Source organism: Anguilla anguilla, chromosome 13, assembly GCF_013347855.1.
Source record: "Anguilla anguilla isolate fAngAng1 chromosome 13, fAngAng1.pri, whole genome shotgun sequence".
NCBI lineage: Eukaryota > Metazoa > Chordata > Actinopteri > Anguilliformes > Anguillidae > Anguilla > Anguilla anguilla.
Genome location: NC_049213.1, coordinates 20,921,508 through 20,939,773, shown reverse-complemented (window position 1 = coordinate 20,939,773; position 18,266 = coordinate 20,921,508). Strand labels below are relative to the sequence as shown.

Sequence of the window (18,266 nt, the reverse complement as noted above, 5' to 3'; positions counted from 1 at the left end):
GGCTGAATGTTATTGCTGAATACATAGTTGGACTACCCATATCGGTACACTGTCACTAGCTAGATAGAAACTACGGGCTTATAATAATAATAATAATAATAATAATAATAAAATAATAATAATAATTATTATTGTTGTTATTAGTATAACTGCTAATGCTACTACCACGACTACAATGGCAAAAATCCCCCCCAATAAAGGAATGGTTTATTTACTAACCTGGTGCGCTCCTAACATTTGTCCACTAGATGGCTGAAAATTTGGCTGAAGCCTGCATTATAATGGTTTAATTCTGAACTGTTTCCCATCTGTCTTGGCCAGGTAATCCTTGACTGGAATCAAATGTTTTTACACAAGAATGGTTAGCGTCATCGTGGTTCAGCAGCGGGCACTCTGCTGAGATCGAGCTCACACTCTCTGACTCATCTGTGTCCCATCCAGAGAAAGCCACAATGGTGGGTAATGAAAAGGGGAAAAAGGAACAGTCCATTTTGAACCTGTTCCAAGTGACAAACTACACAAGAATAACAGAAATAGATGTGGGCATGTGCCAAGTAATAGCAGAGGAGTTCAGTGCTCAGTTCTGAGAGGATACCTATAGATACTGACTGCCTTCTCAAAGCAGTCGGCGCTGACAGGGCAATGTGGGCAACTACATCAGAATAACAGTGCTGTGGCAGCATCACCTTGCTCTTTGGGCACAGCTCCCCTGCAGGCTGGACTGACCACAATCGACCTCTCTGCCACAGTACAGCTGTCACACGTGCATGCCCTCAGAATTAAAATGCTCATATACACATCAGAATTACAATGATATCTCACAAATTTACATCATTAGAATTCTAATTTAACACCGGATTACAATCATATCTCGCCTATACCAACAACATTATAATGTTTGTATAGCCACAGAATTACAATGCTTATCCATTTACATTTAGAATTCTGGGCCTGTGTACACTGAAGGTGTTTACCCTCAATTTTATGCTCCTTGTGGTAGCTGATTAGTTACATTCTTACTCCAGAATATGCATAAAAAATAATCACACATGTTTTGGGATCACACTCCTGTGGTTCCACATTCCTTATTCCCATGATATATAAACACAAACTTTTTTCACATCTGGAAAAATATGATGCATTAGTTTTTCCCTTTTTGTTGATAATACAATGTTGACAAATTTTGTGTGTGGTACGCACTAATGGCAGACATTAGCCTGTCTAAATCACAGAAACATTTTAGCTGAAAATATTGATATTATAGCATATAAAATGATTTAAGAGAAAAAATAATTGAAAGTAAAATCCAAAATTACAAATAAGAAGTGTATTCTTTACAACAGGATGCTTGAATCCCAAATTATATCTGTAATTGCCTTTTTATTTGCCAAACTACCTTTTCTTTCATTAGTAATTATTTGAACCAAGGAAACTTATTCACATTTTTTTGATAAAAAAATATTGTCAATGTTTTTCACAGGTAATTAAGCTGGCTAAGCTATCAGAAGGACCTTCTTGGCGTTTTGGCTACCTGGACCTTCAGGCTACAAGACGGCCTTGAGATCCTGGGCACGAGCGCGCACTCGATATCCCTGCGTCAGCGCGCGCGCTCTAAATGACTCCCCGTCTGTGCGCGTGCTCCGTGCAAGCTGGTGGATTGTAGGTGATGATGGCGGAAGAGGAGCCGCGTTGAGTTAGCTCTCAGTTTTATTTTAATATAATAAACTGTTAATAAATATAATTTCTCTGCACCGTCTCATTTCCTGAGACCATGGGGAACGAAGCGAGCCTCGAGGGAGGCGGACAGCCGGGGGAACCAGGCTCCGCTGTACCGACGGCGGCAGCTCCGGGTTCCATTTCAGCACCAGCGGGATCTGGACAGCTCATCAAGCCCAGTAATGGTGCGCCAGCCGGGAGCGGACCAGCGGCTGGGCCGGGCCCGGGGATTAACAGGTAGAAAATAGGGCATTTCTCTACAGTGCCATTTATATAAAAGGAGTTAATGTTTTTAAATGGAACCGCGGTTTTTTCTCCAATTTCAGACATGGCACACAATCTATCTAGCATGAATGTTGCATTTGTGTGTGAAAAATGATGCTGCTGTTTTATTTATTTCTTTATTTTTTACTTTATTTATTTATTATATGGGCACTATGTACAGTTTAAAGCTGCTCTGAATATGCATTGTCACTGTAATGTATATTTCAGGTGGTGTATCGCTTGCTTCTGACATGATTAAATAATCAATTGCATCAGAAATGAAAGCTTTTGGGATCACGTATGCGATATGCACAATTGCGTATTTTCTTATACGATCAAATTTAACATGTTTGTACATAGCGACCGGAATGGGTAAAATAAAATTCAGGGGAACAATTGCACACATTGAATCCATACATATACAAACACGATCAGTCGGTGAATTTTATGCACATAATGCAAAAAGATACACACTCCGTCGGATAATTCAATAAACTAGATGGGTAAAAATTAGATTCCGTAGCCAAATTCCCTTCTTTGAGGGGATAAAAATATCAATTAATCGACGAATTTCGCGCAAGCTGTGTGCTGGATGTGTCATTTCCGCGCGTATGTGTAAGACCTGATTTGTGATGGGGAGGGAACCTTTGATTGTGGCATTGCAAACCACGTAGTTTCCGCACTTCTCATATCTTAATATATTAGAGAGTGCTTGTAGACTCTCCTGACGAGCAGTGCTGGGTAGTGAATCTGTGTGTGTGTTGTAGTTTTGTGTGCAAACGTTACCGCTTATGTGGCCCTCCTCCCGCGTGAGCTATTGAAGTGATGACACATCACACAGCACGCTCAGAAGCAGAGTAGACTGTTAGGTGTTGTTTTGTCGAGCCGAGGGCGTGTGTGAAGCCCGTTTTCGTAAGGATTCTTTTTCCTTTTCGCATGTATGAACAATTTAACGGATACAGGAATCATCCGTTGTTATATACAGTATATGCGAACGTACGGTTGTACATTGCTGTTGACCGTTTCAGATTTATTAGTTGAAAATCTGGTAATATGGCCTAAAAGTTGTGGTGATAGAAATGATTTGTATTTTCACACTGATTTCAATGCTACGTTTTACAGTGAATGTATTTATGCGGATATCTTGTTCATGCCACAGCCAATATTCACCCAGCAGGACTGTATAACGAGGATTCTTTTCGATTAATTATTAATTACAGTGTAATAAAAAAATCTAAATGTCTTCAACAAAATGTCTCACATGCAGTGAGAAAAGCTTATCTCTCTCTCTCTCTCTCTCTCTCTCTCTTGCCCTCTCCCTCCCTCTTCCTGTCTTTCTCTATCTCTCAAACATTGTAAGGGAGTGCACAGGTTTTACTATTAACATTTTTAATAATCTATTTACCTTTATGAAGACACTATTATTATAAACCTCAAGCAGCATTGGCCAGACAGAGATTGTGAACTGAGATAGAGGGTTTGCCTCACCACCATCCCAGCACAAGAAGCCATTACTGAATCAGAGGGGCAAAATGGCCCAGATTACCACCTTGCTGCCCTTCTCTGTTGACATGTTTGACATAAACACGTCCCACTGACATACAGGTACATGCGCAGGCACACGTGCATAGCCAACCACGTGCACACACAACATCCCCTCATCCCCCCAACACACACACATATACATATACACTGTATATATACACTGCAATCAGATCTTCAGAGTGCAGGGGATGAAAATATGTTTAGTATAATTGAATGTTTTATATACAGTGGAGGATATAATATGCTGGTGGTAGTTTGTCAGAATAGATACCCTTGTGAAGCCTGGATGAGCTTGCCCATGTCTGTCTGTGTGGTTAGTGACTGCTGGAGAAAAGCTGCAGTCAGGCAGCTGATAACTAGGCCTGTGGCTGAGTGCCTGTCTGGCATTGTCATTCGTTCATTTATTCATCTAACACACCTTTATCAACATCAATTTTCAGTACCTTTATTTAATACAAGTTCCATCTGTACTGCAGTATTAAAGGCAACATTGAAGTGCAGTAGATCATGTGATTATATTGATATCTTCACAGTGGAAGAGAGCTATGGTTTTGCTTTATTTCTGTTCATGGACTACTGGCTATTACTACCAATATTTTATGGCCTGTCAGTTGCTGACCAAGCTACTGCTGCCAGTCAGAACAGATACTACTGGTCACACTGCTACTACCAGTCAGAAATAACCGACTGAGTTACTGCTATCAGTCAGGCTTGACACCACTGACCCTGCTGTTACTTCTATTCAGAAACTACTGACTGCACTATTACTATTTCCAATCATAAACTAATGATGAAGTCTGCCAATCAGGAAGTACTGACTTAGCTATTTTGGCCAACTACTGCTTGGTCAGGGTTAGGACCTGTGTGTGTAAGTGGGAGATTTTATAGATCAGTGTTAGGCATTATGTATGTCACAGTGGTGGAAAGTAAGGGTCCTGTGCTTTGTTTAAGTTATTGTATGAGGAAGTGTTTTTTTATGAGCTATTATAAGTGGTTTTGTTATTACCTCCTGCAAGGAAGGGAACACAAAAATAAATCACTTATTTGCACATTAAACATGATTAATAACCATAGATTAGTGAGTCTGCATAAAACCACCCTAGGGAAATGGTAAGTGAGCTGACACACACACACGCATGGGCTCAAACACACACACACACACACACACACGTGTATGCATGTACACACAAACATACACATACTTTTGCACACACATACACGTGTACATATAAACACAATGGTTCTTTCTCTTTCTCTCTTTTTTCACTCTCTGGCTTTCTTGCTCTCAGTCTCTGTCTCACACACTCACTTCTTTTTTGTCTGATAATCTTTATTATACAACGTCTGCATCAGTTGAAACATGCTGAAACACCCTTTGTGTGTGAGTTTGTGTGGCGCTGTCTAAAGGGTGTATCGGGTGTGGGAGCGCTCTTTCAGGGCTGCTATGGGATGTTCTGTGTGTTAGTGACAACTGTGTGTGAGTCTGAGTCTCTCACCTTACCTCCGCCAAGCACTACACAGCCTGAAACCTACTGGGGCTGTGCTGTATGAAAGCTCTTATGGCTATTTAAAACTCACAGAGCTGTGGACACTGGCCTTTTGCCTTTTTACCAAATGCGGTTTGATGCTGTAAGGGGGTCTTTTTTACTAACTGTAGAGGGACGGTGTAATTGAGCCGTTATATTGACTGGAAATTTTGCAGTGTTAAATCAACTCTAACTGCGTTGCTAGTGCTTAGTAGAGAGTAGGCACTGCAAGTATATAGTTAAATGTACTCTATCAGAGTTGATTTTTGACAGGGAATTTTGTTGTGAAGCATAATGTTGTAGTGATGCTACATCAACAGAGGAAAGTAGCAGCAAATGTTCAATAAACACAGAATGAACATCAGTGTCAAAAGTTTTAGGCAGTTTTCACACATGAGGGCAGTGATGTAGTGTAGTGGCCGGAGCCCAGGACTGTGGACTTTAGGGCAGTGATCTGTTAGTGAAACTAACATTAGCTCACTAGCTCGCTAGCAAGCAAGCAACTATCTACACAGCCATTTTAGGTGTAGTTAATATGTGTGATAGGTAATTTCAGCATGTTAAAGGGAATGTGGTTTTTGGTACATTTACATAATACCCTGGTGGCCTTCAGAAACTTCAAACAGGCTTATTCATACATGGTGGCAGTAGTATTGAGCACGGGTCAGAGCACTGTACTCTGGATTCACTGGATTCAATATGGTGGGATGCATAATCTCTTTAGATATTTCAGTTTAGTCCATGGTAACAGTCTGCAGCCCGTCTCTGTTTCTTATGTAGCAGATGCTACGTGTTCACAAGACAAAAGCGCAAAGGTTTAGCTCCTGATCTGAGTTTTCAGTTTAAAAAAAGTCATGGAGTAATATACAAAACACAGCTAATGAAATATTGGAGAAGATTCATAACTAAGTTTAATAGGAATTCAGTTAATTTAAGTTTTGTTCTTGCTATTAAGATAGATATGAAATCTCAAAATATAAGTAGACAATTATATGTACACAATAAACATTTAAATGGCTAATTTCAAACAGTTCTGCACTGTAGGAACCTGTTCTGGGGCAGATTTGTGAGGGAGAGTCAGGCTGTGAACATGGACCTAGTGAAAGCCTCTGTGACACATTGCAAGATTTCACCTCCCTTCCACAGGGAGAAGCCAGTGGAATTGACTAAAGATAAAAAGCTGGGAATCCAAGGTGGCCTACACCGGACAAGAATAGCTCTACTCTAGATATAGAATCAGGTAGACGCTGCAATAAATCCACATAAATATCGGATTACTTGATTGTCCTGATTGCTTCAACTTTCATCTAGGATTTGGAACATCACCATAACAGTACATGTATGATAGTGTGATATAACATCATAGATGTGGTGTTATAGATTGCTGTGTTCAGACTATGGTTGTGTGATATAGTGTTATAGATATACTATTTTAGATCAGTGTTTTAGCATTCTGTGTATTGTAGTAAGATATAGTGTTATTGGTATACTATTATAGATCAGCATTTTAGGACTGTATTTTAGCAGGATATAGTGTTATGATGTTATAGATCAGTGTTAGGCAATATGTATGTTAGAGTTCCTGGTCAGTGTGTTGGGTACTGTGTGTATATTAGTATGATATAGGGTTATAGACCACAGTTAAGCAATATTTGTATGCTACAGTGGTTCCAAGTAAGGGTACGGTGCTTTGTTTAAGAAGGAATCATTAGCTATTATGAGCTATTATAAATGCTTTTGTTATTACCTCCTGACAGGGAACACCTCCAGAATAAATCACTTATTTGCACATTAAACGTGGTTTACTAAGAGATATTTCATACCTTTTAGCATGCAGGCAGGAGGCCCTGAGTTGTTTCTGTAAACTGGCAGATACGGCACTCACTAACAGACCTTCTGTGTTGCAGCCACCTCTGCATGTGGAACAGAGCACCCTAACGAAAAGCTCCAATGAACATTCCAGTGCACCCTCATTAATGCAGTTTTTACCAATGAGAACGTCCCTTGTTTAGGGGCACCAATACGAACAGGCCCTCATTAAAGGGCAGGTGTCAGTATGAATTGCCTCCTGTTAAGGAGCAGGTTTGGCCGATATGGATTCATACATGAGACGGCACACTGCAGTGACAGTGTTCACATAAAACCCTCTACTGTCAGAACTGCATGTATGCATGTTATATGTGTACGCTCCTCATAGAGCATTTTGCTCTGAACTCTGGCCTCAGCTCTTTCTGACATGCTTAAGAACGGCAGGGATAGAGCTGGCTTCACAAAAGCACTGCTTCCACCCAGGCCTGAAACACCTTACTCACACGTTCCAGTTACACCCTTCCTCTGAATCACCTTCCTGCTTGCACACAATTTATTTTCTTCTCCTGGAAGGCTTGTTTGTGGTGGAGTATATTCATCCTGGAAATGCCGTCACCTTCACGTTTCCAGAAGGAAAGGACACAGATGTGATGTCGTCATTCTTGTTGTGACAGGAGAAAGTGCAGATTTGTTTTAATTACATTGGTTAATCCCCTTAGGTGCTGCTGAGGGAGAGAATGAGAGGGAAAGGAGACGTTATTAGCGCTGGGCTCCAGCTGATACGGGCTCTCGTCAGTCAACACAAACCACCACGGAAGAGCCCACAGAAACCAACTTTCTTTGAAAAACAAACACGTGCATTTTTCTTCCTCTGCACAAATTATGAAAGTGGTCTTTGATATTGGTCAGATGGTGAGAGCTAGCTCTGCGAATTGATGGACGGACAGACTGGGGAAGGGGAGGTGGGAGGTGGGGGGTGGGGGGAGTGTCGGGGTGGGTGGCGGTGTCTTTTTAATCAGCTATGCAGACTGCTTCCTGTTACTGACACTCAACAGCGACAACACTTCCTGTGGCTGATAGCAGGGAGCTCACGCAGATGCCGCTGACCGTGAGCTGGGGGAAAGCAGACAGCCGATGCGAAGAGCGTTTCTTAGATGCGGAATAAATCCATGCACAGATGGCCCTGTAGAGAGAGGGGTATAGGGGCCTGCAGGGACAGAGGCGCTTCTCTCTCACCATGCAGAGAATCCCACAGCTTATCAGCACAGGGGGGAGTGCTGCTTTTTCCACCGGCATTATTAAAAAGAAGAAAAGGTCGGGTGGAACCTTTGACCCCCCTGCGTTTGAAATGAGCTTGTGCTGGGAATTGCATCTTTGGAGGAAGGAGTGCATGTGACCTGTTACTGAGTTGATACAGGGTTATTATGGTGTTGCACGATATGATATTTCTGTGTTATTTTAGGGTTATTTGATTTACAGGTGGATAAAATGGAAGATTGATAAAGAAGAAAAAAAAACATGGAAAAATGGACTGATGTTTCAGCTTGTAACATTGACATAGCGTTTATATAAGGTTCACATTCATATTTATATTGCCGTGATTTTGTGCTAATGGCAGATAACACTTTGGGCTAGAGTCAATCACTAATTGTACTTTACTGTCATTTAAAATTAAATAATTTTTTTATATATATTTTTTTTTCTTCATTGGTAATTTTGTTAATTTCTGAAGTCACCCAACTAAGTTAGTGAACTGATAGTTGCATTTGATTGTGAGGCAAGGTTAAGAAAACATTAGGGATGTATCTGTAGACTGGTATAGTTTTGAGATTTTGGGTTAGATTTATGGTTAGATTTCAAGTCCCATAGCATTTTCTATTGCATCTTTGTTAACCTTTAATATAATAATTTAAACTATGTTTGCAATAGTATGGGAAAAAGACTTAATTAAAAGAACATTTTGTCATTTTTGACAAGTCATGTCAGATGGAAACCTGTAATTCCAGGCTCTCAAAAAAAGAGAAAAATTATTGAATTTAAGGCTGTGTGATCTCATCACTGTGTGACTACTGCTGTGTGACTTCATCACTGCGAGACTTTCTCACTATGTGACATTATCATTGTGTGACCTCAGTGCTGACCTCAGGCTTCTCCCCCCTGCAGCTCTGCCGGGAGGCCAGGCCAGATGGAGCACGCGCCGGGGCCAAAGCCAGGGGCGTCCCCCGATGAGAGCAGAACAGGAGCTCCCTACCGCCTCGCCACCCACGAGAGCCCCGCCCCCCAGCGCGGGTCAGGGCAGGGCCAGCACGCCGCCCGTCTGACCCTCCCGGTGGACGGGGGCGGAGCCGGAAGAGCAGGGACAGGCCGGTCTCCGGCGGTGTCCCCGGGCAGCGCCCCCAGTTCCCCGTACTCGGTACCGCAGATCGCCCCCATGCCCAGCAGCAAGCTGTGCCCCGTGTGCAACACGACCGAGCTGACTGCCCAGGACCCGCCAAATTCCAACACCTGCACGCAGTGCCACAACACCGTGTGCAACCAGTGCGGCTTCAACCCCAACCCTCACCTCACACAGGTACTGCAACCCCACACTCACCTCATATAGGTGTGCTCTTTAACCCCAAACCCACCTCATACAGGTACTGTTACCCCACACTCACCTCACATAGGTGTGCTCTTTAACCCCAAACCCACCTCACACAGGTACTGTTACCCCACACTCACCTCATACAGGTGTGCTCTTTAACCCCAAACCCACCTCACAGTTGCAGTTCATATGCTGTGGTTATAAGGCCGTGAGCTACGTGCTCTTGTATTGCCGTTGTGGTTTATATGCGATGGTTTTGATGTTGTGGTTCATATGCTGTGGTTTTGAGGCTGTGGTTTATGTACTGTCATCTTGAAGTTGTGGTTTATTTGCTGTGGTTCTGAGGTTGTGGTTTATATGCTGTGGTTTTGAGGTGGTGGTTTATATGCTGTAGTTTTGAGGTTGTGATTCATATGTTGTGGTTCTGAGGTTGTGGTTATTATGCTGTAGTTTTGAGGTAGGCTGTGGTTTTGAGGTTGTGGTTTACGTGATGTGGTTATAAGGCTGGGCTTTCAGACTGTAGCTTAGATGCTGTGGTTTTTGAGGCTGTTTTAGCATTTAAGTTTTTATTATATGTCTCTGCTTCAGCGGCAATAATTTAGATTTAACATTGTTTTTAATTATCCATATTAAAGTTAATGGCTGCACTTACATTTCATTAATCACAGAATTTTTATGAGTCATTTTTGAGTTACGTTCCATGTGATAGTGGATTGTGCAGGAAAGCCATTTTAATGCGTCTGCAATTGAAGAACACATTTGTACTGTTTAATTTATGCAGTTGGTTGTGTTTTTTATATCTTTGTTTAGTTGTCACAGTGCTGTTAACTCCAGCTTACTTAATCAGAATTAAGGAATCTCTGTTGAGCTGAAGAAAAAGGCGGAGACTCTGTAATGTGGCAGAATGAGAGAGAAACACTGTGCGGGGTAACTGACACAGGCTGACTGTGTGAAAGACTGTAGGGATACTTGCTGTGCCCGTTCAGGTTGAAGTGCACTGGTTCACGAGCTCTTGCTGTCACAGTGGGGTATCGGTAAGAATACAAACAGAGTCCAAACATCCACTTGACATACACAACACAACAACATGAGCACAATTGGGGGATTTTATTATATCTGAGGGCGTGAGTTGAGGGTGCGTTTTCAGCTGTGTTTTCAGGATGTGATTGATCGGTAATGGTGCACACTGCATATACTAAAAACCCTCTGGAATTGTCTGTGCCGTTCAGGAACTTATCTCTTCTGGTGTGGACCGTTTTCATCATTACATTGTCCCGAGGGAGAATCTTCCCAAGCATTCTGTAAACATTTTCAGAAATTTTATTTTGGTATTTAGTATAGTGAACAGACTCAAAAGCTGATAGGGGAAGTTACCATGGTTGTGGGGCAATGTAAGAGCAATGATTCTTCTTCTGGTATTATGGTATTATCATTCCTTCAGGCTTTTGGCTGATTCTCTATTGAAAAATTTAGCTGTTCACCCCTACAAAGATTGCAACACTGGAGAGAGAAATAAAGTGTGAGAACACAGGAGAGAAAATGAAGAGTGAGAGGGAGGTGAGAGTGAATCCATTCCAGGCAAGCATGTGCTGGTGTATGATTTGATTATTTTCCAGAAGCTAGAGGGAGGTGTGTGTGTGTGTATGTATGTATGTTTGTGTGATTATTATCCCTGGTGTTCAGTGATGTTGTCTCACTGGGGAAGAAGTTATATGCTCACAGAAGGGATGATTGGTACTCTCTGTCTTTACCTGTCCAAGTAACAATACTTTAAATAAAAGGATTGTGAGACTGTCAGTGGGATTGGACAGGACTGTGAGGGTCAGGGTGCATGCAGTCCATGCGTGTATTAGAATGAGGATAGGAAGATGACAGAGTTTGGGTTGTAATTAGAACCACAGTGTGATATTTGGGTGGGAAACAGGACCAGGTTGTGAGTGTGTGGGTTTGCAGCAGGACTGTGTTCTGATATTTGGGTAGGAAACAGGACCAGGTTGTGAGTATGTGGGTTTGCAGCAGGACCGTGTTCTGACAGATGGGTGGCACCGTGCCTCATGCCCCTATGGGGAGGGTTAGTGCAGCATGCCCGCGCTCTGAGCTGGCACAGGCCCGGGCCGCTCTCCCTGGTGCGAGGCGCTGCCAACTTACTCACCACGACCAGGAGGAAAACAGATCTGCCTGTCAGCACCTGCAGAGAGTGCGAGAGTGACGGAGAGTGAGAGAGAGTGCAAGCGTGAGAGAGAGAGAGAGATGGAGAGAGATGGTGTGACAGACAGAATTGGGTATGAGAGAGAGAGATTTTGACTTTAAAGCCCTCTCTGCCAAAAGACCAGCGCTCATCAAGGACGCTAATTAAAACATTCTTCATGGACCCTGGCCTGAGGCATCCCTCTCATTTTGATCTGTAATAATACATGTCACTGCTTTGGAAAATTGATTCCTAACAAAATGACTTTTATCAGTACTTAATGACTGATAAATAAAAATGAAAAGGGACTTTTAGTATAACCTCCCCTTTCACTAGTGTAAAAAAATAGTAAAACTATATCATTCTGTGGTGCTCTTTTAAAAAAAAATTATTTCACTAAGGGAATGAATGACTCAACGGTCGGGCAGATGCTGTTATCTCAGGTGCTGTGAAATGGTCTGTAAATCATGCGTGCTACTGGATTTAATGGCAAATTTCACCCTAAAATCGAAATGTTATGTTTTTTTCATCTTTCCACTATCTGTACGTTACCAAGAACATGGCTAGTCACTTGTCAAATCAGCATAGATTTCCTTCCATAAATTAACTGTGTTTCTCACAAATTGTCAGTTGGGATAATGAGTCAAGGAAGTGATATGAAATGCTGGGATGGCAGCATCTGTATTATATTTTACAAATGAGTATTGAGTTAGGTGCTATGCAGGTTCCTGACCTATTAAGTATTTACACCACAATGACATCAGTATTTCCTTAAATTTCATATGAAAACAGAGTGTGATGTGCTATTTTCCCTGCTGTCTCATTTTCTAGGGCAGCAATGCATAATTCTTGTATTGTAGCAGGCAAAGGGGAAAGGAATGTTTTGTTATTGTAGAACAGAAGAAATAGCGCAGGAAGCTGCAGAGAAAATCTTTTCAGTAATTTTAGCTTCGGTAGCATGTATATGCATCATTGTATTCATAGAACAGTAAGGTCAGAGTACATATATGACATAAATGGAAATGAGAAAAATAACTCTCTTTTCTGTACATGTTTAATTGGACAAACTGCACCTTCCCCAGGCAGTGCCCTGACCATCAGTCCAGGTCGCCTGCAGGTTGTGGTGGGGGGTGGGGATTAAGCCAGGAGTTATGCCATTTGCCTGTCTCTTGCTGGCCTACTGTGTATAATGGCTAATGGATGAAAGCTAACAGATAAAAGATGGAGGATAAAGGATAATGGCTATTGGCCCTTACAGAGCTATGCCATTGCTGTCGGTTAGCATGGTCCAGTTTTCACATGGGCAGAGCTATGTCACTTATTCTCTGCCGTAAGCAGCCTTCATTGCATTGTACAGAGCACAAGTAAGAAATGTACATGCACGAGTGGTTGGACAAATCCTGAAGGGTTTGTATTGTATTTTATGAAATAAATTATTACTAAAAAGTACATTAAATACAAAAAATGCTGTTGAGTGAAAATAAAGAAAACAAAATAAGCAACTAATGAATTTGAGATATAAATCAATTCAGCAGATAAAGATATTTTCCACGATTCATTTCATTTTAATAATTTAAAGTGTAAAAGAGGAGTTATTTCTGTACAGTAGTACTGTGTTGTACATATTCTGCTGAGATTATTCCATAGTATTGGTCCTCTGTAATCGAAAACTCTGGATTTTTTGCTGCAACCATTTTTTGTTTAGTACGACTGAACACACGCTGCGTGCGGTGTTTTTTTTTTATTGCAACCTTCTCTTGGCACTGTACGTTTGGTTATGAGATATGGGGCTGTTAGCTGCTGTATTGTAGGGTTCAGTCACCACTTCCAACATCTAAGTAACTCTTTGAGTAAATGGTTTGGCGCTGAACCCAAAACAGCCTGCTGCATTAATATTTCACATGGGACCAGATGGCACCCCAATTACACCGTTCACAGCCAGTGTGCACCTGTGTACTGAGCTTAACTAAGCCGAAATTGCTTCCGCTAATTAGAATTTGACTGCATGTTTATAAACCAGTGTGCACCCACACATCTGCATGAACAAATTGCCAGTTTAAAGCGATTTTTACTGTAAAGAGATTTTTTACTGTAAATGAGATGACTATAAAAATGAAATGTTTTAATAATATTAATAGTGATAATAAGAATAACAACAACAACAACCAGTCTGTGCTAATTAGAAACGGATTCATCTAAACCTGTCTGTACTAATCTGCACTAATCTGAACCTGGCTGGATAATATGCATTAATCTGAACCGGAATGTACTAATCGAAACTGGCTGTTATCGAAAACTTTCTTTATTTTGAATATAAATGCAATTGGATCCTGAAGATGACATTACCCGGGTGATTTTCTGTATTAATGTGAGAACATCTAAAGAGGCAGGCCTTACTTACAGAAATAATGAGAGTCTCTTGTGAAACTATTTCACTGCACTGTGTTGTACTCGTGGCTACTGCGATGGAGACGACTGGCTCTGCTGAGGTGAGGAGGCAGCTTGTGGACCTCATTGCACCATGCACTGCCCTCACACCTTCTCATGAAATGCTGTCTGTACTGTGATCATATTTGTTTCACATTACATATGTATTGGATTCATATCTAGTTGATTAGCCAATGAACGTGTTTGATTCATTTGAACTTGGTTAGATAGTGCATGTATTGGATAAATTTGTACTTGGTTAGACAGTGTATTGAATTCATGTGTATTTGGATAGACAGTGTATGCATTGGATTCATGTGTATTTGTTTTTGTTTCATACATATGTCTTTAGTTATGGCTGTTCTGCATCCTCCTTTTGTGACTGAAGGACTAAGGATCCCCTGTGGTTTTCTGTGTACAGCCAGTGTGCTGTAATTAGAGCTGTGGGCATTAGTGCCCAGTGGAGCACAGCAGCACTGACTAACACATCCGCTCTCAGTGCAGGTCAGTGCACAGCATAGGGCAGCACAGATACAGCACAGACACAGCTTAGAACAGACACAGTGCAATCCAGACACAAAGTGCAAACCACTATTTCAATGATCTGTGTTGCAGTAATGGTACATGAACGGCCAGAACAGATGGCATATTCATTTCAGATAGGGGTGTGTGTGTGTGTGTGCGTGTGTGTGCATGCTGCAGATGTGTGTTTGTAACAGATAGGTTTCTGTGTTGCAGGTGCAGGAGTGGCTGTGTCTGAACTGTCAGATGCAGAGAGCTCTGGGGATGGACATGACCACGCCTACTCCACGATCCAAGAGCCAGCAGCAGATCCACTCTCCTTCTCATCAAGCCAAACCAGAGCCACAGGGCCCACCCCAGGGACAGGCTCTTCCCCCTGCACAGGCCCAACCCCCTGCCCAGGCCACACCCCCAACACAAGCCACACCCCCAGTGAAAGCCTCTCCCCATGCCTCGCCAGGACCTCAAAGGCAGGCTGGGCCTCCAGGCGGAGCCACACAAGCGCGGCCTGATCAGCGGTTACCCCAGCCTGCAGGGGGTGCCCTCCCAGGCCTGGCCAAGGCCCCTTCTCAGCCAGACCTGTCCCGCCCCTCACCCGGCCGCCAAGACCATACCCGCAGTGCAGGGAGCTCACCATCCAAGCAGCCCCCGCCTCCCCAGGACCAGCCGTTCGGGAAGCTATTCGGCTTTGGGGCGTCCCTCCTGAACCAGGCCAGCACGCTGATATCTGTGGACCCCACCCAGGGCACGGCGCCACCCACATCCCCTGCCAAGCCTGCACCTTCGGCTGCCAGTAAAACCCCCAGCCCCGCGGGCAGACCAGGGGGAGCACCACCCCCCCATCAACAGGCCCCACCCCAAAACCAACAAACTCCGCCCCCTCATAAACAGGCCACACCATCACAGCAGCAGGCCCGCCCAGAGCCTGCCCCCAAGGCCATCTGCTGCCCACTGTGCAAGACAGCACTGAATGTGGGCAGCACGGAGCCCCCCAACTACAACTCCTGCACCCAGTGCCACTCGCAGGTCTGCAACTTGTGCGGGTTCAACCCAACGCCCCACCTGGTGGAGGTAAGGGTTACTGTCCGTGCTGTGCATTGGAAAAGGACACCACTTCACTCTCGGGGTTTGCCATGCTCCTTCTGTGGGGCTTTGTGTTGAGTGGGAGTGATGGGCGGGGCTTTGTGTTGAGTGGGAGTGATGGGCGGGGCTTTGTGTTGAGTGGGAGTGATGGGCGGGGCTTTGTGTTGAGTGGGAGTGATGGGCGGGGCTTTGTGTTGAGTGGGAGTGATGGGCGGGGCTTTGTGTTGAGTGGGAGTGATGGGCAAGGCTTTGTGTTGAGTGGGAGTGATGGGCGGGGCTTTGTGTTGAGTGGGAGTGATGGGTGGGGCTTTGTGTTGAGTGGGAGTGATGGGTGGGGCTTTGCTTTGAGTGGGAGTGATGGGCGGGGCTTTTCATTGTGTGGGATTGAGGGGTGGGGCTTTGAGTGGGAGTGATGGGCGGGGCTTTGTGTTGAGTGGGAGTGAGGGGTGGGGCTTTGAGTGGGAGTGATGGGCGGGGCTTTGTGTTGAGTGGGAGTGATGGGCGGGGCTTTGTGTTGAGTGGGAGTGATGGGTGGGGCTTTGCTCTGAGTTGGGGTGCAGCAAATGCTGCTGACTGATTTGTGTGAACATGATTGTTTGCATCCACGTCCACGCCACCTGTTTTCTGTCTCAAGCCATTGTGTTTGCTGCTAAATCACAGATTCACTGAGGCAGAAAAACAGCCAGTGGGGACATGATTACTACAAATTCTATAAACCACTTCACCAGACATTCGGCTTTGTTTCCTTGAACAGGTTCTGTTGAAGCTGACAATCAGGTTCGGTGCATCTTCTGAAAATTCAGTAAAGGCCATATTCTGTGCTGTAGTATTAAACCAGAAACTGCAGTTACTAACTAGAATCTCATATAGTTCTGAAGCAGCGAGGGCATAAGGAATGCACAGGCATGTAATATGAAGGGTATATCAAATCTGTGAACATCTGAGGATCTTCCTGGTGCCAGGATGCCCAGGTAATGTTGTGCTGGCCTAGTGTGTATGCTAGTTTACCAGCCAATTATTCTGACTTAATTTTTTAACCGGCTGTATGTGCCAAAGCTGGTTCACACCTATATTGGAAAACATCTACACGTTTTTACCAGGGATGCGCAGCTGTCAAATCACAAAAATGATGGGGGTAATTAAATAATTCAGAAAGGAAATCTTAATTATTGGTGTGAAATTCAAATTGAGGTCTAATCATGCAGCCCCATGCAGACAGAGAGAGAGACCAGTAAAAAAGATATTTAAAAAATGTTTGCTTAAACTGTATGATTATTTATGTTTTCGTATTTATATTCATTTTATTTTCTTTTGCTTGTGTTTATTATGTCAAGGTATATTGTTTTGTAGCATAATGTGTTTATTGTTTGTTTATATATAAAGGTTTGACAATATGTTGCAATACAGTACGTCATGCCAATAAAGCATACTTGAACTGAATTGAATTGAACTGAGAGAGATAGAGAGAAAGAGAGCGCACACGCAGTGCATTGTGGGTCGTGGACTATGATGGCTGCGTGCCCAGGGGGCGTGAGGGGGAGTGTGGGGGTGAGGGAGCTCAGTGATGTGTGCGGTAATGCCGGCACGGCGCAGGGAAGAGCGGGAGGCTCTAATGGCCCCATGGAATGTGGCGACCCCTCGGGGGCCGGGAGCAGGTGACGTGGCGGCCCGAACGCTGCTGACGGGAAAACCATTGGCTTCCAGACAGTGCCTTATTAAGGCTCTGTGTGTTTGTGCTCTATCAAACCCCCCTTGTCAACTCTAATTATGGAAATCTGGCCCAGTGGAGAGCTTGACAGTAATAACATCCTGTCCTGAATGCTTGGAAGGAAGTTTAATGCGGGAATTTTTCACCCAAAAGTGGAAGCACTGGCTGAGACAATACTACTCTAATATCATTAGTCAGGCTTGCCTGACAGATATATGTGAGGGAAGAGGTTGTATAGAACTCTCTGCAGCAATTGCTTCTTGCTTGGCTGCCCTCTGCACTCTGCCCTGTTTAAAATCCCTGGGGCTGTAAAACCTCGAAACCTTTAATGTGTCCCAACTTTATAACAGTTGATTCTGTCCAATTTGGGTGGAAAAAAATAGGAGATCATAATTGGTTTGAAATGAAAAGAACTAGACAGATTTTTGCAGAATTGAAACATTGGCAGAGTTGCTGCTTCGTTCTGTAAAAATCAAACAGCAGCCTCTTCTCAGAAGACAGCAGCAGGAGCCTTGAGAAAACGAGCAAAATGTGTAAATTGGCTGCAGAACTTGTTTCTTTCTGGAACAGACTGATATATTCAGCTGGGGTATAAATACTTGTCTGTGCCTGATACAGCTTGGTTAATCTACAAGCCAAAACAAGCTCTGATTCCTGCATAAAGTAAAAGAGAAAGAACAAGATAGAGCGAGACAGTAAAGCAGCCATTTTGTTTGTTATTCATATAAATAACCTGGTCTTGTCCTGTAGGTCTGTTGTCATATCTGCCTAGTGTTGTATTGTGTCAGTTTTAGACTGAGGTGAATGGTATAGACATTTATACCAGTGCATTCAGAGAAGGGAGGTTTGAGAGCAAGAGGAAGATCCAGGCTAGTAAATATGGGGAAACAGCCA

General features: G+C 43.3%; 1 protein-coding gene across 1 annotated transcript in view; it reads left to right on the top strand.

Moving 5' to 3' along the window:
* The first annotated feature begins 321 nt into the window (after positions 1-321).
* bsnb (bassoon (presynaptic cytomatrix protein) b) overlaps positions 322-18,266 on the top strand; it is a 58,411-nt gene continuing 40,466 nt past the window's right edge. Inside the window, exons 1-4 of the mRNA XM_035387654.1 lie at positions 322-455; positions 1,481-1,953; positions 9,024-9,432; positions 14,798-15,652. Of these exons, the coding sequence (XP_035243545.1) occupies positions 1,772-1,953; positions 9,024-9,432; positions 14,798-15,652 (1,446 nt within the window). The 5' untranslated portion in view covers positions 322-455; positions 1,481-1,771. The remainder of the gene's footprint in view (positions 456-1,480; positions 1,954-9,023; positions 9,433-14,797; positions 15,653-18,266) is intronic.